At 40.8% G+C, this 22487-nt stretch overlaps 1 protein-coding gene across 2 annotated transcripts in view; it reads left to right on the top strand.

Annotated features, from left to right (window-relative positions):
• Positions 1 to 1195: 1195 nt before the first annotated feature.
• Positions 1196 to 22487, top strand: part of LOC115127244 (ADP-ribosylation factor-like protein 15) — a 65402-nt gene continuing 44110 nt past the window's right edge. Inside the window, exons 1-2 of one of the 2 annotated variants that reach the window (XM_029656880.2) lie at positions 1196 to 1571; positions 13225 to 13479. In XM_029656880.2, coding sequence (XP_029512740.1) covers positions 13426 to 13479 — 54 coding nt within the window. In that variant the 5' untranslated portion in view covers positions 1196 to 1571; positions 13225 to 13425. The remainder of the gene's footprint in view (positions 1572 to 13224; positions 13480 to 22487) is intronic. The other variant, XM_029656885.2, reaches the window with a different exon arrangement.

Genomic DNA, 22487 nt, shown 5'->3' with positions numbered 1-22487 from the left:
ACATGTAAAGTGTTGGTCCCATGTTTCATGAGCTGAAATAAAATATCCCAGAAATGTTCCATAAGCACAAAAAGCTTAATTCTCTAAAATGTTGCACACACATTTGTTTACATCTGTTATTGAGCATTTCTTCTTTATCAAGATAATCCATCCACCTGACAGGTGTGGCATATCAAGAAGTGTGCAATGGGTGTGCTGACTGCAGGAATGTCCATCAGAGCTGTTGCCAGAGAATGTAATGTTAATTTCTCTAGAGAATTTGGCTGTACATCCAACCTGCCTCACAACCGCAAACCACCTGTATCACATCATGTGGTCGAGCGGTTTGCTGATATTAACATTGTGAAGAGAGTGCCCCATGAACAGAGTGCCCCAAGCACAACTTGTATCGTCACGTATGAACCACTAGAGGTCAAGACACGCACATTATTGGAGGGAGGAAATTCTCTTACTTTGAAGATACAGTTAATTGTCATGTTTTTCAAATAATAAAACCCAGATGTAACGATGGTGACTGGTTTAGTGTAGCAAATGGGACAGCCTTACAAAAATGTTTAATCGTTCAAGTAAATGAAGCAAATACTGTACAAAGGTCACGCGACGTCCAATGACGAGTGGGGGAGGTCATACAATTCAAGAAAACCAACTTAAGTACGTTTCCGGGTTTCGACCAAGTTCTAAAACGGTGGTTGAGGTTTTGATTTGAACCCATCCAACTTTAATCGATAGTATAGCATCAACAACATTTATTTTGATGTATAGGGTTTCAAATGTCTGCGATATATCATATAGTCAGGTGCTTTATCTTGGCCAGGTCGCAGTTGCAAATGAGAACTTGTTCTCAACTAGCCTACCTGGTTAAATAAAGGTGAAAAAAAGTATCCAAATTAAGACTATAGCCGGATATCACCGTTTCGCTCGAATATCTTTCATAATGCTACGCCTGATAAAGGGCTATCACTAGTTACCACAGCCACAAAATGGCTATATAAAATGGCTATATCGTAAAAATCCATGAAAACACAAACGTGATTTTTGGTCTTAATATAAGGGTAGTGTTAGTAATAAGATTAGCAGTGTGGTTAATGTTAGGTTTAAAATAGGATTTTACGAAAATAAATTATAGAAATGGGCGGGTTTAGCCATAATTATGACTTTGTGTCTGTGGTAACTAGTGAAGACCCTGAAAAAACTATCCATACTTCCTGCAACATATCCTGTACAGCCCAAAATCGGATTCTTGCTAGGGAATAAAGACCAAAACAAAGCCAGGTGAAAAGAAGGCCGTGCATAGAATAACATGTTTAGATTTATGTTAGCTAGTCTATAAGAAAATAGCAATTGCATAACCCACAGAGCTTCAACGCGTCGAAACCAACACGCTCTGCACACATTGATTATATTGCTGTTTTTGGCCAAGGTGGGGAATACAAAGGCTAAATAGTTTACACCAAAACAAGATTTGAATGCATCCATTTTACCTGGAATACGCCGACCCCAACCAACTTCGTAGTTGAAATCTCTCCTTTTTTGAAGAGCACGTCAAACTGAAGAATTTCATGGATTATCTGGTATGGTATATTCCTCTGCTTTTCGTGCTGCCATGTGTGACTTTAGTTTACCTTAACTTCAGACAATTAGCCAGTTTTGGTGTTTTATAATTGATTAATTGAACACCGTATAAAGGCTTTTGGGGTCAGTCTATCGATCTGATCTGCTTGGAGGAGCGCTAGTTTATTGACCATTTTACACCAACAAAAATTGCAACCATTAAAACTGGGCCAACAAACAATCTTGGACTGCCTGTAGTTTTATCCATAATAGGCTAGTAGCCTAGTCATAATGGCTATTAGACCAGCTGTTTAAAGCTTGAGCTCATTCTAATATATTTTTTAATCACATTATATGGTCTTCATCGTATGTATGTATGTATGTATGTATGTATGTATGTATGTATGTATGTATGTATGTATGTATGTATGTACGCTACCATTCAAAGGTTTGGTGTCACTTAGAGATGTCCTTGTTTTTGAAAGAAAGCACTTTTTTGGTCCATTAAAAGAACATACAAATGATCAGAAGTACAGTGTAGACATTGTTAATGTTGTAAATGACTATTGTAGCTGGAAACAGCATTTAAAAAAAAAAGTAATATATACATAGGCATATAGAGGCCCATTATCAGCAACCATCACTCCTGTGTTCCAATGGCACGTTGTGTTCGCTAATCGAAGTTTATCATTTTAAAAGGCTACTTGATCATTAGAAAACCGTTTTGCAATTATGTTAGCACAGCTGAAAACTGTTGTTCTGATTTCAAAGAAGCAATTAAACTTGCCTTTAGACTAGTTAAGAATCTGGAACATCAGCGTTTGTGGGTTCAATTACAGGCTCAAAATGGCCAGAAACAAAGAACTTTCTTCTGAAACTCGCCAGTCTATTCTTGTTCTGAGAAATGAAGGCTATTCCATGCAAGAAATTGCAGAGAAACTGAAGATCTCATACACAGAACAGCGCAAACTGGCTCTAACCAGAATAGAAAGAGGAGTGGGAGGCCCCGGTGCACAACTGAGCAAGAGGACAAGTACATTAGTGTCTAGTTTGAGACAGACGCCTCACAAGTCCTCAACTGGCAGCTTCATTAAATAGTACCCGCAAAACACCAGTCTCAACGTCAACAGTGAAGAATAGGCGACTCCGGGATGCTAGCCTTCTATGACAATATGGAGAGTGGTACTCAGTAATGGGTTTTATTGGATTTGCGTCAAACCAAGCACTTTCTATTCAGGACCAAAGCTTAATTGCTTTGCCACATTTTTGTAGTATCACTTTAGTGCCTCGTTGCAAACAGGATCCATGTTGTACAATTTAAAAAATATATATATATTCAATGTCAGCTTTTTTATTTTAATTTTAATTTTTTCATCTACCAATAGGTGCCTGCCTTTGTGAGGCATTGTAAAACCTCTGGTGTTTGCTGTTGAATGTGTTTTTGAAATGCACTACTTGACTGAGGGACCTTACAGACAGTTGTATGTGTACAGAGATGAGGTAGTCGTTCAAAAATAATGTTAAACACTATTATTGCAACTTCATATGTGAGTTAAGCACATTTTTATTCCTGAACTAATGTAGAGTTGTCATAACAAAGGGGTTGAATACTTATTGACTCAATACATCAATACAATACTCTTATTTTTTAAATTCATTTGTGAGGTTTTTGAAAAACATAATTCCACTTTGACATTCTGGAGTATTGTGTGTAGGCCAGTGACAAATCTAAATGTAATCTATTTTAAATTCAGTCTGTAACCCAACAAAATGTGGAACAAGTCCAGGGGTATGAATACTTAATGAAGGCACTATTTCTAAATATGTATGAAAGTTAGCTGGCTGACTCATTGATTCTGCTTTGTCGAAGGAGATGGCCACTATATGGCTAATGCTTTTGACCTGTCTGTCGGTATGACTGTCTTTTTCTTAGTTTACAGGCATAGCCACGAAGTTCAGTACTCCTTCATGAATGCAGAATCATTCCATTCATTAGCTCGTTGTCCCTTGAACTGTAAAGGTCCTTGTGTTTTCTCCCATGGGAAGAACTGATAAGAGGTTGTCGTAGGATGGAGCTCTTCCTGAAGAAGTAACTAGGCTGAAAATATCACTGCAAATGTTGGCTGCAAACCAACCAAGGAAGGGAGAAAGATAATGAGCTTGCAGTGAAATCAAATCCATTAAACAACAGGTGTGGACAACAGGGGCCCTTCCCAACAATGCAGGGATTTTTTTGGGGGAGAAATAATAGAAAAGCAAAAAAGTAATAATAGATACACAATGAGTAACAATAACTTTGCTATATACACAAGGCGTAACAGTACCATGTCGATGTGCAGGGGAACCAGGTAATTGTGCAGGGGAACCAGGTAATTGAGGTAGATGTATATATTTTTATTGAACCTTTATTTAACTAGGCAAGTCAGTTGAGAACAAATTCGTATTTACAATGACTGACGACTCTGGGCCAATTGTGCGCCGCCCTATGGGACTCCCAATCATGGCCAGTTGTGATAAAGCCTGGAATCGAACCAGGGTCTGTAGTGGTCAGCTTGAAACGTAGGTATTACAGACTGGGTCGGGAGAGGTTGAAAATGTCAGTGAAAACAGTTGCCAGCTGGTCAGCGCATGCTCTTGAATACACATCCTGTTAATCTGTATGGTCCTGCAGCCTTGTGAATGTTAACCTGTTTAAAGGTCTTACTCAAATCGTCTACGGAAAGAGTGATCACACAGTCGTCCGTAACAGCTGGTGATCTCACGCATGGTTCAGTGTTGATTGCCTCGAAGCTAGCATTGAAGGTATTTCACTCGTCTGGTAGGCTCATGTCACTGGCATCTCGCGGCTGAGTTTTCCTTTGTAATCCATAGTAGTTTGCAAGCCCTGTAACATCCGATGTGCTTCAGAGCCGGTGTAGTAGGATTCGATCTTAGCCCTGTATTAACGCTTTGCCTGTTTGATGTTTTTTTGGAGGGCATAGCAGGATTTCTTATAAGCGTTCGGGTTAGTGTCCTGCTTCCTGAAACCTTAAGCTTTTCGCCTTTAGCTCAGTGCGGATGTTGCCTGTAATCTATGGCTTCTGGTTGGGATATGTACGTACAGTCACTGTGGGGACAACGTCGTTGATAGACTTATTAATGAAGCCTGTGACTGATTGGTAAACTCCTTTAATGCCATCGGATGAGTCCCGGAACATATTCCAGTCTGTGCTAGCAAAATCGTCCTGTAGCTTAGCTACTGCTTCATCAGGCCACTTTCATATTGAACGCGTCAATGTTACTTCCTGTTTTAAGTTTTTACTTGTAAGCAGTAATCGGGAGGATAGAGTTATTGTCAGATTTGCCAAATGGAGGGTGAGCGAGAGCTTTGTATGCGTCACTGTGTGTGGAGTAAAGATGATCTAGTTGCACAGGTGACATGCTGGTAGAAATGACATAAGACTGATTTCAGTTTTCTGCGTTAAAATCATCGGCCACTAGGAGCGCCGCCTCTGGATGAGAATTTTTGGTTTTGTCTATGACCCTATACAGCTCGTTGATTGCGGTCTTAGTGCCAGCATTGGTTTGTGGTGGTAAATAGACAGCTACAAAAAATCTAGATGAAAACTCTCTTGGTAAATGTTAGGGATGCATGATATATCGGTGAACATATCGGAATCTGCCAATATTAACTAAAAATGCCAACATCGGTATCGGCCCGATGTCTAGTTTAACACCAATGTGAAAAACCGATGTCAAAGCTGAAGTGAATACCTATAGAACGTAGGTACATGACGTAATGACGCCACATAAAATGTAGCACTACACGTGCAACACAGCATTCCTAACCTAGCACACAACGTCTGCTGTGTGGCTCGAGCAGTCAAAAAGTTGAGCAGTCATTTGAAAGAGTAAGAAAATTTCAGAGAGACAATTGAAAGGTGAAATCCATTAACGTCAAGATAATGGGATTCATTGCCCTTGACAATCAATCGGTCTCTGTTGTGGGTGATGTTGGCTTTCGCTGACTGGCCGAGCACCGGTACACACTACCAAGTGCGCTATTTTTCAGATGTTATCCTACCGGAGTTACACAGTACTAGCATCACTGCTATTAACTTCACAAAATACATACTATGGAACGCCGTTTAGAGCTTTGCTTGTGTCAAAAAAGATACAGTAGCACTGTCAAAGCTGTACAAAAAAGTCTGCAAACACCTGCCACGAACGATGTGTTTACAATACCGTGTTGGTAGTAAAGCATAATTTGCTCGACCTAAACTTCTGGGGTAGCTAGCTTGGTAACGTTACCTAGCTAGCACCAATACAACCAGCCTGAAAACAATGACCAGAACAAAATGTAGTCATTTTCATTATTCTTAGCAATGATTTAGGAATCCTTGTGAGTAAGTATCAGCTAGGTTGCCGCTTGTTATTCGCCTATTGAAATTGAACTTCAGTTCGATAAATAAATAGCTAGCCAGCTACTTAACCCTGTTTCCCAAAGCTAATGTTATAAGCAGCCAGCTAGCTTCATCTGTCTATTGAGGCTCAACCGGAGTTTGCCTTCAAAATAAGTGTGTCATTGACAGTGATGCAAATGAATACAAATGGTAGAATTGTGCCATACTTTTATTTTGAAGGCTAACCGCAAAGTCCACTATTTTGGCTAATCCTTATTGTGGCTAGCTTCACATCGATGGGTCCGACCACCATTAATCAAATAAGAACTGTGTTATAGATTAGGGTTATTTTAAATGTTGACACCAAGCTATATAGTTAGCTAGCTAACTATAGCTACTGGAACAGATTTTTGTTTTTGGGGAGGAACATTGTTTGCATCTGTAACAGTATAACTTTTAGACCGTCCCCTCGCCCATACCCGGGCGCGAACCAGGGACCCTCTGCACACATCAACAACAGTCACCCACGAAGCATCGTTACCCATCGCTCCACAAAAGCCACGGCCCTTGCAGAGCAAGGGGAACCACTACTTCAAGGTCTCAGAGCAAGTGACGTCACCGATTGAAACGCTATTTAGCGTGCACCGCTAACTAAGCTAGCCGTTACACATCCGTTACACATCCATCTGCTAGCTAGCTTTTTTTTTATGACCAGCACTGTAGGTTCGCGAGACAACTTTACCAGCATCATAGCATACGTATTGATGAATCCTTGTGACATATGAAATACGAGTGATAGCGTAATCAATGTGTAATAACTACGTACATTTTTTTTGAACGCGTTAAATTATTATGTGACGTGCAGTCATATTCAGGTCCTGATTGGTCAACAAGCTTATTTCACACGTCAAATAGTGTTATTTGACGTGTATCTTTTTTGACACGCAAAGACCCAAACGGCGTTCCATAGAAATCCTGTTTGACAATGAAACGACTGAACAAATGAACAACGAAACAGCACAGCAAGTAAGTAAAAGAAATAGGTTTTGATTATGTATTACTGGTAATGGGGACATACTTAAATGCCAACAAAACGTTTTGGTCAGTGTGGTGTGCGTGTAACCTTTATTTAACTAGGCAAGTCAGTTAAGAACATATATTTATTTACATTGACGGCGTACCCCGGCCAAACCCGGACGACGCTGGGCCAATTGTGCGCCGTCTTATGGGACTCCCAATCACGGCCGGATGTGATACAGCATGGATTCGAACCAGCGACTGTAGTGACGCCTCTTGCACTGAGATGCAGTGCCTTAGACCACTGCGTCCGTGTGTGTGTGTGTTAACTATTTAACTGTGCTAGAATGCTTAAAAGGCCGCAAACATTTTAAATATCGGTATCAGGTTTATTTGGCAAGGAAAATATCGGATATCGGTATCGGTGTATCACTAGTAAGTAGTATGGTCTACAGCACGTGCCAAACTCGCTCCACGGATGGCAGAGTGTCTGCGAGTTTTCGTTCCTCCCTTTTACTTGATGGATGAATTTTAAGGTCACTGATTAGTAAGGAACTAGGGCTGAGCGATATATCGAATTAATTTGATGAATCCTAATATATGTTTTTGCGCGATATTCCAAGAGCGTTTATGTCCGTTTGTTCTCATGTTGTATTTTTGGTCTCGTCTCTCTCGCTCCTTTTTGTCCTGTGTGCACCTCCCCAATGGGAGTCATTGTCCCAAATGCGGGAAGGCAGGTGACAAGCTTAGAAAAAAAGGGATTGTCTGGGTAGGCCTGACGACTAAACAGAATAGGTATCTTAGGTGTTCTCCTTTGTCATTTGATTGTGTAACTTGCAGGGCCATTGGCAGAAGTCCTTCTCTTATTACTGTTACAGATGATGAGGTTTTGTCTTTGGTGTTGTGCTATGGGCAATTCCACGTTCACTTAAAATGTATGCCTAACAAAAAACATTGATTTCACAGTTTAACAAACCATACAGCTCTATGCACAATGACTACTTTTAACAATTTACACTGAACATTTGACAAAAACACCATTTACTGGAAGAACTGTTCAGATGCCAACAGAGTTTTGGTAAAATCTCCTTCAGTTTTTTAAATTTTTTATTGTTTCCAAGTTTTTCAAAAACCCTGTTAAATATCTGAAACGAATGAAGATTCAACGATGTGGGCAGAAAGAATGGGGTGTCAGCTATGACATGACACTGACAAAATGTATTGAGATTATTGAACTACAGTGAGTGTAGTGGATATACACCCTGTAACTCCTGATCTGTGCAACACAGAAATGCATAATTATGGATATGGTGATGAATCCTAAATAGGAACACAAATGTATAAATATGCAATATCCACCTTTGCATATTTGAGGTATTATTTTACGCACTGGCTATTATTTGCCCCCAAGCATGACGACATTTGGTTGCGCCGGACCAAATCTGAATGTAGACGTCTGTTTCACAAGTTTGGACATCAAAGCACAGCTAAGTAGAGTACAGCACATAACAGTAAAGTTGAGTTCAGTAGAGTATACTAGTGTACAGTTAGAGTAGGGCTGGGCGATATGGCCTAAAACTCATATCTCTATTTTTTTTCTAACCTTTGGGCGTTATGCATCTCGATTTAAAACTAATTAGAATTATCTAAATAAACTTTGTACAATTTTCAAAGTCAAATATACTGCATTTTAAACAGCAATAATCGAATGAATTCAGAGTTTGAAATTATACCTAGGCTGAAATATATGCCTTCCACAACCGTAAGACCCCACTAATCATTTCATTATTTTTGTCAGTAATCACTGATCTGGCTTTCAGGTCTGTGTATAAAAACCATGCATAATGCACATTCAGTAATAATCTAGCAGGCATTATAGAAAATGAACACTGGCCTCATTAACAATCTTTCAAGCACAAGCCCACGTGCTAGTGAGTAGCCAGCTAATATTTATAAATCAAGTTTAGCCAAGTTGGATCTAGGTATAATTTCACAAGCTCTGAATTCAGCTAACAAGGTAAAACAGTTGAATGGTTATGAACACACCATTCTGTCCGTCTCCAACAGCATGCTAGCCTGTCCACTTTGTTCAGATGTTGAAATAAAGTGGCCTACCTTATTTCTCGGAATGAGAAGGAGTTGCCAATTCCTTATATAATTGTTTTATGCTTATTGCACATTTATAAAACACAGACTAAACCGCTAGTATAACAATCTTTATTTGATTCAAATATTGCTAGCGATACGTGGTACCGTAATTGTGCACGAAACGAGTGTTAATTTTCCAGAATGAATGTTCATTGGTACATGCGTTTTATTATTGTCTATGATTGAAATTTGAGGAGTTGAAGCATATACAAGGAAAGGTTAACTTCTCCTCTATTACAGTAAAAATGATTGCGAGTTGAAGCTGTTTGTCAGAGAGGAAGAAGTGATCTCTCATCTTTGTTGTTGTGAGTGGTAGAGGGAGGGGCTTGGGAGAAAGAGGCGAAGAGAGAAGTTTCACTCCTAAAAATGTGTCCCAAAAAGCCCCGTGCGCTTATTTTGAACCTAAGCTTGTCGCCTGCCTTCCTGCCTTTGGGACAACGACTCCCATTGTTAGGGTGGAGACCATGAGAATCTCGTCATTATATATAGATCTCGGGGTGTAAATGGGAAGGTGCCCAGCACAGAAGGAGCAGACGAGACCAAAAAGACAACATGAGAACAAGTGGAAATGAACGCTCATAAAAACTAAATTTACAAACAACCTCGATTCTGCGATACAGGCATTTGGAATATCGCACGAAAACATACATAGGAATTAATCCGCTTCATTCAAAATATCTCTCAGCCCTACAGTAGAGTTCAGTGCAGTAGAGTATAGTTCAGTACTCTACTCTAATGTATAGTACTGTACCGAACTATACTTACTTACTTTTCTCTACTGCGCTCTACTGTGCTGTACTGTTTTTTTTTTTTATTTTTTTTATTTCACCTTTATTTAACCAGGTAGGCAAGTTGAGAACAAGTTCTCATTTACAATTGCGACCTGGCCAAGATAAAGCAAATCAGTTCGACACATACAACGACACAGAGTTACACATGGAGTAAAACAAACATACAGTCAATAATACAGTATAAACAAGTCTATATACAATGTGAGCAAATGAGGAGAGAAGGGAGGTAAAGGCAAAAAAGGCCATGGTGGCAAAGTAAATACAATATAGCAAGTAAAACACTGGAATGGTAGTTTTGCAATGGAAGAATGTGCAAAGTAGAAATAAAAATAATGGGGTGCAAAGGAGCAAAATAAATAAATAAATTAAATACAGTTGGGAAAGAGGTAGTTGTTTGGGCTAAATTATAGGTGGGCTATGTACAGGTGCAGTAATCTGTAAGATGCTCTGACAGTTGGTGCTTAAAGCTAGTGAGGGAGAGTATAGTATTGTGCTGTCCAAACTTATGAACCCAACTGTGGTTTGTAACTACTTTAATTTCCCATTGTAGCTAATGAATTTGCAGAAGAATTGATAAACAAAATTGATATCAGTAAAAACACTACAACTAACTGATAAGTCTACTTTTACCTGTTATTTCTGTGAACTTTCATTATCCTCCTTCCTTATGATGGAGAGAAATTAGAAAATATCTTAAAGATACAGTCAGTGCCTTGAGAAAGTATTCACGCCCTTTGACATTTTCCACATTTTGTTGTTTTACAAAGTGGGGTTAAAATGGATTGAATTGTAAAATTGTTTTGTCAACTATTGTACACAAAATACTCTTAATGTCAAAGTGGATGAAAAAATGAAAACTCCCCAAGTGTACAGAGGAGTTGGCAAGACGGCACACGCAGATCTGGCATCAGGATAGTGATATTACTGTGCATGGAGAGGGACTGAACCCCATTAGACTGGATCACAGGCAATAAACAGTTAAATTAAAGATTAGCTACTCGCTCTCCACTCTCCAGTCCACTCTCTACTTAACCTCAAGGATTACAATTTTCCATAGAATTTGTTGAGGGAAAACATTATTGGAGCCCTGCAGTGCATCACAGCTGTTTTGATGGAAAAAAATACATCCACGGGAGATTTTCAGCTTACATGGAATGGGTGGACCCGTTGCCCTTAACGGTTGGCACGGAGAAGAGTGTTCTTTCAACTGCCAGTTGTGTTTTTTCAGAGAGCTAGGCTTCCTCCACTGTGTGAGGTGGAGGAGAGGTTGGGCGCTTCTTTTATTGTTATTTTATTCACATTTTTACAACTTCTGTCTTTTCCCATCACCACCGTCCTTTCATTTGTTGTATTATGGACACGGATTCATTTCTGGATTTGGCCTGACATTATCAAATTCATTTTTTTTTGAATGGCACAAAGTTATCTGCCCTTAACTTACAGAAGGAACAGGTCACCTCCATGAAAGAGGCTGTTGATTCGGGTCAAGAAATGTATATAGTGCACTACTTTTGACCAGAGCCCTTTGAGCTCTGGTCAAAAGTAGTGCACTTTATAGGGAATAGCATGCTATTTGGGATGCAGCACCACCTGTTTAATGCAGATGATCAGACGGTGACCTTTGATCACTGAAGAGATTTGAATGTCCACAATGCCTGAATGACTGAGCAGGGCAATAGGACGAAATATCCACACAGTTCAGTTGACGTCATGGCCACACTTCATGCTTGCAGCCAGGCCTAGTTTTGTTACCCGGATCTTGGGAAAGATCAGCGATATATCACAAAGGCTGCGTTCACACCAGCAGCCCAATACTGATCTTTTTTTCCCCCCACTAATTGGTCTTTTGACCAGTTACCTCAGATCTTTTCACAGCAGATCTTTTTCTGAGCTGATTGGTCTATGGGCGGTTTCCACGCCAGCATAAGCTATTCTCACGTTGAAACTTCATTGGGAGGAAGGATGTTGTATCACATATAATTTTATATTGTTCTAAGCAATATGTAAAAAAAATTTTTTTTTTAAGAAATATCAAAAAGGGTACTTTGAGCTATTAATAATAATATATTTAATCTTAAATAAATGAATGGGAGAAGTTATATTTCACAATCTAAACATAGTCCTTATTTTAAAGCATGCTATGATGAGTATAACGACACCAAGATGTCGTCTGTACCATGTAGCGTTCACAGATCATTAAATGTTTTGCTTACGCTGGCGTGGAATCGCCCATATGGCCTATTTAGATATCATTTAGATTACATTTATGTAGGCTATTATCTGAATATACTGTATGGGTCTGATAGTGCTAGCATGTGGGGAATTAGTCACCCTGTATCATCATTATTATCCTCGTTATTATATAAAAATACGTCTGTGTACAGAAGGCTACATTATCTCGAGCTGCCTACTCATCGGATAAACTAGGCCTACATCCTCTTAAGGAAGTGAGGTCATTGTGGATCTAGAAGTCTTAATTTCAACTCTCTTTCTTTGGATGGGATTTAGAACCACAGGTGGAAAACAGTTCAGTTCTAGAGTCTCAAACATTCCACTCTCGCTTTCTGTCCTCTCAATGATTTTCTAGGCCTATTAACAAAAATAAGTAACTTTTCTTGACTAGTGAGTTTTGAGTCAAGTATCTGTCCTTTTTTTTATGTCTTCTGTTTTTCACAAGTCAGTCTTAGTAAGACATCCTTATAATAATGACGCGTGGACTTTTCCAAGTGCCTCTGCCTCCTTTCATCCAACAGTGTAGCTTGCAGTCCAAGAGTCCCTGAATGACTCCGAGACATTGGTTATTGGTGAGCGGTGTGGAAACCAGTTTGTAAAACATTACCAAGACAGGAGTGGAAGACTAGCCTATTGGTTCACATTCGTAGGGAAAGGTTTTGAGGATAGGAGTGTGACACAGACCGTGAGAGAACAGACTGTAAACAGAGGTACCTTTTCCAGATCTGCTTCTAATAAACTCCTCTGCAGGGCCTTTACAGACTTGACCAGCTTACTGTAGCTCAGTGGAATCAGGGTTTGGAAGGCCGGAGGACAGTAGATGTTTTTTTGCATGTTGACTGTATTAGAACATATATATTTTTTTAAACTGGACATGCTGACTGTATTGTGAAGACCTGTTAATCTTCAAACTGGACATCGTGTTGTCGGGACCGGTTATGTGGGATCCGCTAGTCTAACCCTTTGTAGATCAGACATAGCCTAGCAGCCATAGGCCTCGTATAGTCTGCTGAATCACCAGTGTCATAACTGTCGTTTGATCGAAATTAGTGTGAACAGATTTCCTGTCTCTCTCTCTCTCCTCTCTCTCTCTCTCTCTCTAGCCTCTACTTCCCAGATGAAGTTGCTGAGAGCTGGCGATGGGCTTCGTTGGATCATAACTCTGACTAGAGTCCTGTCGCTTTCCTCCTGCTGCTGCTCTGTCTCACTCTGTTCTGTCTTCCTCTCTGACTGTGTCCTCTTGTCTGTTGCTGTCGGTGGCTCGTTAAGTTGTTGAGGAAAGCGCTTGCCTTTAGCCGTGGACAATGTCTGAGTGCATGCATCTCACCCTATGCATTTGCAGGATTGGCGCCTATACGGTAAGGACAACAGCATGTGTCTTTAGCATAATAGCTTTGAGTGCACCTTCCTCCGTCTCCTCTGTCCTGTCTGTTGTTACGTTGGTGATAAGTCTCATGTCGGTTGATAAGATTGTGTGATCTTCCAAGACCCCCCCCCCCATGAAATGTATATTAACTATTTCCTTCTGCTCCTCCCTTGGAATGTGTGTTGATTGTATACTTGGCCTATTTTGTGCTTGTACTGTAGCTAGAGAGAGCAGCTAGTGCTGTGAGCTGTGGGCGGAGAACCACCTCTGCTCCAAGGCCTCCTCTCACCCTCTAGGCAGGATTCCAGAAGAGAACTCTGATCAGGCATGTCCAGTCGTGCCTTCCTTCAGGAATGCTCTGCTCTGGTCTGTCTGGCACAGAGTGATCAGCTGGAACCCACCTGATCTCTGACATTCCAGCTGTGCTGGGAACAAATCTTTTGATCTCAGAAGTCGGGTGGCAACGCTTCCCCTGCTGCTGGACTGAAGTACATCAGATGTGTGTTAAAGGAGCTAGAGTAATATGAGTGTGGTGGTTTGCTGGGCTTGTCTGTTTATGTTCAGTACGAGGTTGCAGTATGACATGGAATCCAACCAGTGCCAGAGTGTGGAAATGTCTTAGATGTTGTGCTTGGACTGGAGTCAGTTGTTTATCACGTGTGTTTTATCAGATGTTCCTGGGCCAGTTGACCTTTGGAAAGATGATGACCTATCAGCAAGCCATCCGATGGAAAAAATGTTATGATGCTGTTATTACAGTACACTGGCTGCTTCGTTTAACACTTTTCAGCAGTTATGTTTGAGTGGTTTTGAGCGATTTTTCTTTAGGGGTGGGCGTGGGGGCTCTGGTTAGGCCTAGGCCGTGTGATAATAGGTAGGTTTGGTTGAGTGGCCAGCGCTCGTGGCTGTGGGTGTTAATGTCTGTCATTAGAGCTCACTGGTCTTTAGTGGAAGTGGTAATTGTGTTTTAAAATCGCTTTTATCTGCCTGATCTCTCCCTAAAGGGGGAAACGGGGTAACCGGAACCTTGTTCTAGAAGTTCACAGATATCATCATTATTCAACAGCCTCGGGGAACTGTGCTCAATGAACTGTGAAAAAACAGACATATTAGGCTACACGAAGACGTGTCACATGCAGTAGGCAACTAGGCCTATTATTATTATTATTATTATTATTATTTGACCCTGCTTGTCATCTATGAACACTTGAACATCTTGGCCATGTTCTGTTATGATCTCCATCCGGCACAGCCAGAAGAGGACTGGCCACCCCAAGTTTCCTACGACAGGGAATTTGTAAAGGCCTGAAAGTTGTCAGTTCAAGCTTGATGATGGTGAGACTTAAGCCTATGGTGATTATGAAATATTTATGTGGTCTCAAATCCCAACCCCTGTTATGTGTTGGTATACATTTGATGGGTCATAGAGTGGAGTGGAGATAGGTGATGTCTGGACTCTGGAGGGAGGGGGGTGCTGAATATAGGCTACTGGGCTCCACCCAGCGCACTGCACTTCCTCACTTTGATAAAGCAGGATGTGGCAGGCCGGCCTGTCGGTCGTTCCACCCCACCAAGGGGAATATCCCACGGTTCAGTTATTCAGCTGAGATTGACCCTGCCGTTATGCGGCCAAGGCAACCACCCCTATGGCCTTCTGGGAAATGAGGGCCTTAACAAGCCCAAACAGGAAGCTATTGGAGAAAAACATCCACTGAATGGGCTGTTTGAGTTTAGGGGAAACAAAGATTGACGTCTGCTTTGTGCTTCTCACGGGTCTGGAACATTAACCCATAGGCCATGGTGGAGGCAGCCTTGTTTGCCAGATGTAAGACAGGGTGGCTGCGGGAAGAGACTTTGGTGGAGGAGGTAGACTGACCAGTCAGTTACCCAACGTACTGACTGGCCATTCTACACTTAATCAAATGTTTATCCAACCCCTCTCGTGAACAGATTCTGATTTACTCAGCTGATGATTTACAGATTTAGCTCATGATTTACCCTCTCAACAGCTTTTTCTGTTTTGCTCAGAATTTGAGTTACGATCATGCACTGTGTGTACAAAACAGTAAGGACACCTGCTCTTTCCATGACAGACTGACCAGGTGAACGCTATGATCTCTTATTGATGCCACTTGTTAAATAGACTTCAATCAGTGTAGATTAAGGGGAGGAGGCAGGTTAAGAAGGATTTTTAAGCTTTGAGACAATTGAGACATGGATTATGTATGTGTACCATTCAGAGTGTGAATGGACAAGACATCATATTAAAGTGCCTTTGAACGGGGCATAGTAGTAGGTGCCAGGTACACCGGTTTGTGTCAAGAACTGCAACGCTGCGGCGTTTTTTCACACTCAACAGTTTCCCATTTTGTATCGAGAATGGTCCACCACCCAAAGGACATCTAGACAACTTGGCACAACTGTGGGAAGCATTGGAGTGCAACTCAATTAGGACGGTGTCCTTAATGTTTTGTACACTCAGTGTAGATTAGCCAGAGCTCTGAGCCTTAGCAAGACTGTCTGAATGCAGGGCCAGCCAGGGAGGAACAATGCACTGCTTCCCAAATGGCACCCTATTTGCTCTAGTCAAAAATAGTGCAATATATAGGGAATATGTTGCCATTTGTAATTCACACTAGCTTTCTCTGCCAAACCGAACGGACGGATGGCATGTGAATGATACTGGGCTACAGACAGCAGGGGACCACCTCACAGTTTAGCTCTTAGCAGGAGCTTTGCGGAGTTTGACGCTAGTCGTAACATCCTGAAATATGAATACAGAAGCATCCCTCTGTTGCATCATGTTGCACTCTACTTCACCACTGAGTGGAGAGAGAGTACGTACTGGAGAGGGCTAATGTCCTCATGTACACTTCTCCAGGTCTATTGGATGATATGGCATCTATACTGTACAGATTTCCTGATTTCCTTGGGGTAGGGTATCTCAAAGACGTATAATCTCTTTCAGACATGTCGTGTGAAAAGAAAGGGATCCAACTTCTTTCTCGTAAAGGTGCGTCTATAGATCAGCATTGATGATATGTCCATTCACAGCGGACAGGGATTTAAAGTCCAAATATAGTTTGAAGTGATTTAAGCATCTCTGCTATGTGTTTGTGTGCTGTTAATGTGTATTTCTGTAGCCTTTTGAATGTTTTCAATTCCAATTATGCACTTCCTCAGTTCAGTTGAGTCCCAGTCTTTATAACCTCCAATTCAAAGTCCCTTTCCTGTTTCCTGTTGTTCCCTGGGTCCGATTCTCTGGCCTTGGCCTGGCACTGCCCACGGTTACCATGGTGACCAGAATAGGAAAACTCACTTCACGCTGCGGGCTACTTCCTGTTGTGATTCTGTACCTGTGGTTTTGCATTAGGTCTAGCCTCGTGGTCCAGCCTGTTTGTGCTTTAGTGGCCAGCCAACGTTCGTTCATTGCAGTCTATGGTTCATTGTCATGCCAAACAACAACAATCATCATGATGTATCATAAATAGCTGTATGTTACAGCAAAGAGCCAGGCTAGTTTTGCATTAGCGAAGTTCTTCCCCCATGTGCAATACAGGATGTTTGTTCAGTCTGAATAATTTAGTGTGTTTGTAACATGCTAGACAAGGTCTGATCTTTTTGTCTCGGCAATATTAATTATGCGAGAAATGGCAGTGGAAACGACATGTCGTGTGGACCTCCCACTTACGCCTCAGGAAAGCATGCAGTTTATTAGGCTACAGATGAAATAGATTATGATGCAAGTGCTAGAGGGTGAGCTTGATGCTCCTTTCCAATAAATATTGAGGGTCTTATTCTGGTGGCGTGATGATCAATGCCTGGCTGCCGTTTGACAAGTCAAAAAGAAAGTCTTGCTATTTTGTCCATGATAATCATGTAGGCTATACCCGAGCTGTATCTGCGAGTTGTTGGGTAGAGTGCAGGTGTCAATACCACAGTGGGCACATTCGCTATATAACGTTACAAAACCATCAGTGGAGTCGAAAAAATCAAAGATCTTCACAAAATAAAAAAACATTTGAACTTAATTAGATAAGTATTCATCCCCCCCTGAGTTAATACATGTTAGAATCACCTTTTGGCAGTGATTACAGCTGAGTCTTTCTGGGTAGGTGTCTAAGAGCTTTCCACACCTGTAACATTTTCCCATTTATTATTTTCAAAGTTCTTCAAGTTCTGTCAAATTGGTTGTCCATCATTCCTTGACAACCATTTTCAGGTCTTGCCATAGGTATTTAAACAGATTAAGTCAAAACTGTAACTCGGCCACTCGGGAACATTCACTGTCTTCTTGGTAAGTGACTCCAGTGTAGATTTGGCCCTATGTTTTAGGTTATTGTTCTGCTGAAATGTGAGTTCATCTCCCAGTGGCTGGTGGAAAGCAGATTGAACCATGTTTTACTCTGGGATTTTGCCTGTGCTTCGCTCCATTCCGTTTATTTTTTATCCTGGAAAAACTCCCTAGTCCTTAACAATTACAAGCATACCCATAACATGGTGCTGTCAATTAGGTTAGTATTGTGGAGTAGCTACAATGTTTTTGATCCGTCCTCAGTTTTCTCCTATCGTAGACATTAAACACTGTAACTGTTTTATAGTCAACATTGGCCTCACGGTGAATTCCCTGAGCGGTTTCCTTCCTCTCCGGCAACTGAGTTAGTCTGCTTTTTAAAATGTTTTACCCATACGGTACACCCAGTTAAACATCTGTCTCCTTGTTCTGTCTGTGGCTATACAAGTACGGTTGCAACACACATTGCTGTTGTGTTATCAATAGACATTGTTTGACATGACAATGTTGAATATTGATTATTGGTTTTGTATAGCTCTGTAGCTAATGAGTGTATGCATTCACAGGGGAAAGCTACAGAAGCCTGTCCTGCCTGTTCTGTGCTGTTTTTTAAAATTACATTCTTATTTAACTAGGTTTGTATAGCTATCATTCAAGTAATTGTCCTTGACTACAGCTTGCCCTTTAAACTCACAACAAAGCTCACAGCCTGGGTTTAATTTCACAAGCCCTGAATTCATTAGATTATTATTGACTGTTTGAAATGCAGTGTATTGTACCTTTAACCTTTACGGGATCGGTGTTGCCCCCCGCGGGACGGTTGAGCTAACGTAGGCTAATGTGATTAGCATGAGGTTGTAATTAACAAGAACATTTCCCAGGACATAGACCTATCTGATATGGGCTGAAAGCTTACATTCTTGTTAATCTAACTGCACTGTCCAATTTACAGTAGCTATTACAGTGAAAGAATACCATGATATTGTTTGAAGAGAGTGCGCAATTATGAACTTGTATCTATTAATAAACCAATTAGTCACATTTGGGCAGTCTTGATACAACATTTTGAACAGATATGCAATGGTTCATTGGATAAGTCTAAAACTTTTCACATACACTGCTGTCATCTAGTGGCCAAAATATAAATTGTGCCTGGGCTGGAATAATACATTATTATCAGATCTAATGTGTTATATTCTCCTACATTAATTTCACATTTCCATAAACTTCAAAGTGCTTCCTTTCAACTGGTATCAAGAATATGCATATCCTTTCTTCAGGTCCTGAGCTACAGGCAGTTAGATTTGGGTATGTAATTTGTAGGCGGGAAAAAAGTGTCAGATCCTTAGGGGATTTTTGTTGTTGTTGAGATATATATATCGTTTATTGTCCATACGCTTTTGAAAAAATTGAGATATGAGTTTTAGGCTATATCGCCCAGCGACTGAACTTCTCCCTATGCAACTGGGTCCTGAACTTCCTGACCGGCTGTCTTCAGGTGGTGAAGGTAGGCAACATTACCTACTCCACAATGATCCTCAACATGGGGGGCCCCACAAGGGTGCATCCTAGGGCTGTTACGTTGTCAGTATTACCGCCACACCGGCGGTCACGAGTCATGATGTCAGTCAAATTCCACGTAACCGTTTAGTCACAAAATTAGGCTCCTCCAAGCTCTGATGCCGCTGATGATCATTAGTTGCTTACCAAACTTGCTAACTGCCTGGTAATCAGCACTATATTGTCCCTCTAATCACTCTGACTTTCCTTGCTTTGTCTAACAACTTCCTTGCTTTGTCTAACAACAAATAAGTTGTGTGGGTCAGAGTGCAGTATTTCTTTAGTTTAATAGAAAAACTTTGTTGTTGCCTATCAACTTGACTCGGAGGGAGAACTTCTTCATGTCTCGACAAATTCCCATGATTTGTGAATCTGTTTTCGAACCGAACAGCTAGCGCAAAGATTTCTAATGCTTCCCCTGTCTGGACGACCTGGAATGATAAAGAGTCGATTTCTAATGCTCACTAGCTTCGTCGTCCTCCTCAGAATCACGTTCATTGCGCTAAATAGCTCAACTGGCTAGTTTGCCTGTCTGTAAAGAGGAATGGTGAGCTGTATGCCTCTGATTGGATAGAGCAAATTTAGGAATAAAAAGTTTGGAGTGACAACATGGCTAGATAACGTCAGCTAACAGCTCTCTGTGTCATCATTGAGCAGCCCAAACGGAGCTGTTGCTATGTATACTCAGACGCAGAGGGCAAAAATTATGACCAGGGTGAAGAGTGACTACAATTACTTAACACAACTACTGACCGCAATTACTGACCACAACCACACAACTACTAACCACACAACTCTTCACTTCAACCACTGACCTCAACTATTGACCACAACCACACAAATATTGACCACACAATTACTGACCACAACTACTGACAACAAACATAACTACTGTCCAAAAATACTGACCACAACCACATAATTACTAACCACACAACTACTGACCACACATTAAATCACTATAACTACTGACCACACGCCTAGTGACCACACAACCACTGACCTAACCTTCTGACCACAACCAAACTACTGACTACAAATGACAACTACTAACCACAACCACTGACCACTACTACTGATAAACTAAAGACCACTGCTGACTAGGGATGGGCATATGAAATGATTTCACTATTCTAGTAATATAATTATTAGTACAATGTTTTGTTTTACTTCTTCCACTACCACAAAAAGTATTTTAAAGAGCTTTAGCAAGCCCCACTACTTTTCTTGTAAAATTACCATCTAGTTCAGAGTAGATATTTAAGAGTTTTTGGAAAACTGAGGGAGCTTTTACCGTCATTCTGTTACCAAACTTTACATCTGCACTGTTCTTTGAATAAATATGTGTTTTTTTGTGTTTTTTAAAACTTTCAATCTAAATTCTTAAAAGTAGTCCTTGTTCATAGAATTGTATGATTTGTTTAACTTGCAATCAATGGTTTTTGTTTGGCGTACTTTTATAGTGAAAAGTTAGTCCGCCTCATTCTGTTACCGTGGAATTGCCCTCCATCATCTTCTTTACCTATTATCTTTACTATCAACACAAAGCAAACACAAATCTTTACATGCTAAGATGAGGCATTACAGTTATTGTGTATATCTGACAAAGGTATTTTCCACATTCAGAGAATGTGACCCACATCCGCTTATATTCAGTCAGGTTGATGCTGACTAACAAGGTGTCAATATTTTAATAACAGAAGGATGAAGTCCATTCTTCATATTGTTTGTGTTGCCATGGCACTGATTTCTTAAGTTTACAGCAATTGGGGGCATGGGATAGGATGGGTAGTTTTTAACCCCCGTTTTGAAAAGCCTGCCTTCGAGGGTGGGAACAAGACTGTATGGCTCCCTTCAGGCTGTAGTCTTTACAAAGCCAGGGAAAATGAGTCAACCTAGATATCCTGCAATGTCCTGGCAGATAGGAACATCATTGAGAAAAATCCAATTGCTCTATTGAACAAGGACAGCCATATCTACTCGCGTGATCGGCGAAACAAAAGCCACAAAAATTTATACAAACATGACTCCATTCATTTTTAGATCAGACAACAATCTCAATCAACCAATGACATCATTGGTTGAACTCTCCCGGCACGAAAATTCTAAAATACAGCTATTGTGCATATTAATGTCTGAAACGCCCTCTCATCATTCCTCTCATCGTTCATAATTATGTAGGGAGACTGGAACAACTCCCCAGATTGTGTCTAGCTGTGAAGTTTCCCTTTAAAAAATGCAATGTCATTGTTTGAAAAGATTTTATGACCTATTTTGATGTTGATTGTAAAGGGTTGGAGAGTGAGCTCGGCCCAGTCCCTACCTACAGTTGATTGTGCTTCAGTCTATGGAACATACAGGATATATAAAAAAAAAATGTTAAAAAGATTTTAAGCACTAGGCCTATTTTGATAAGTTTTGAAGAGGGCTTTGCCCCTACCTACACTTTACTAAGTTTGTCATGGACCAGGCTTTTCCCACAGCCATTATGCCTTTGACACTCAGGGGGTAGGCGTGCCATGAGTCTGGCAAGTGAGTCTTTCCTGGACCCTGTGTGTCCTCAAGGCAGCATTTTTCTGTCAGTGAGGAGGTAAAAATGCTTCCTTAACAAAGCCTGGTGTCATCCGCTCCGATGACATGGAAGCAATCTCACACGCCTCAATTTCCTTCTTTCTGGGATATTTTCAGAGTCGGCTAAGAATAGGCCAGAGAAATCTCTCCGGTCACAGCAAGCAGCCTCCACAACGTCGTGTAGTACAGTGGACTCAATGCATGTGGTTCATTACCTAGGTAACCACATTGGCTGGATGTCCTTTTCGGTGGTTGACCATTCTTAACACACACACAGGAACGTGTTGAGTGTGAAAAACCCAGCAGCTTAGCAGTTCTTGACACATTCAAACCGGTACGCCTGGCACCTACTACCATACACCATTCAAAGGCACTTAAATATTTTGTCTTGCACATTCACCTTCTGAATGGCACACATACACAATCAATGACTCAATTGTCTAATATCTTTCACCTGGATTACCTTGGTCAGTCTGTCATGGAAAAAAGCATGTTCCTAATGTTTTGTACACTCAGTTTATGTTTATGTTAGTGTGGGTGTGTCTTGTTGCTCCTGACCACCTCTTATAGCAAGC

Source organism: Oncorhynchus nerka, linkage group LG4 (genome assembly GCF_034236695.1).
Source record: "Oncorhynchus nerka isolate Pitt River linkage group LG4, Oner_Uvic_2.0, whole genome shotgun sequence".
Classification (NCBI taxonomy): domain Eukaryota; kingdom Metazoa; phylum Chordata; class Actinopteri; order Salmoniformes; family Salmonidae; genus Oncorhynchus; species Oncorhynchus nerka.
This window is presented reverse-complemented; position numbering and strand designations above follow the sequence as displayed.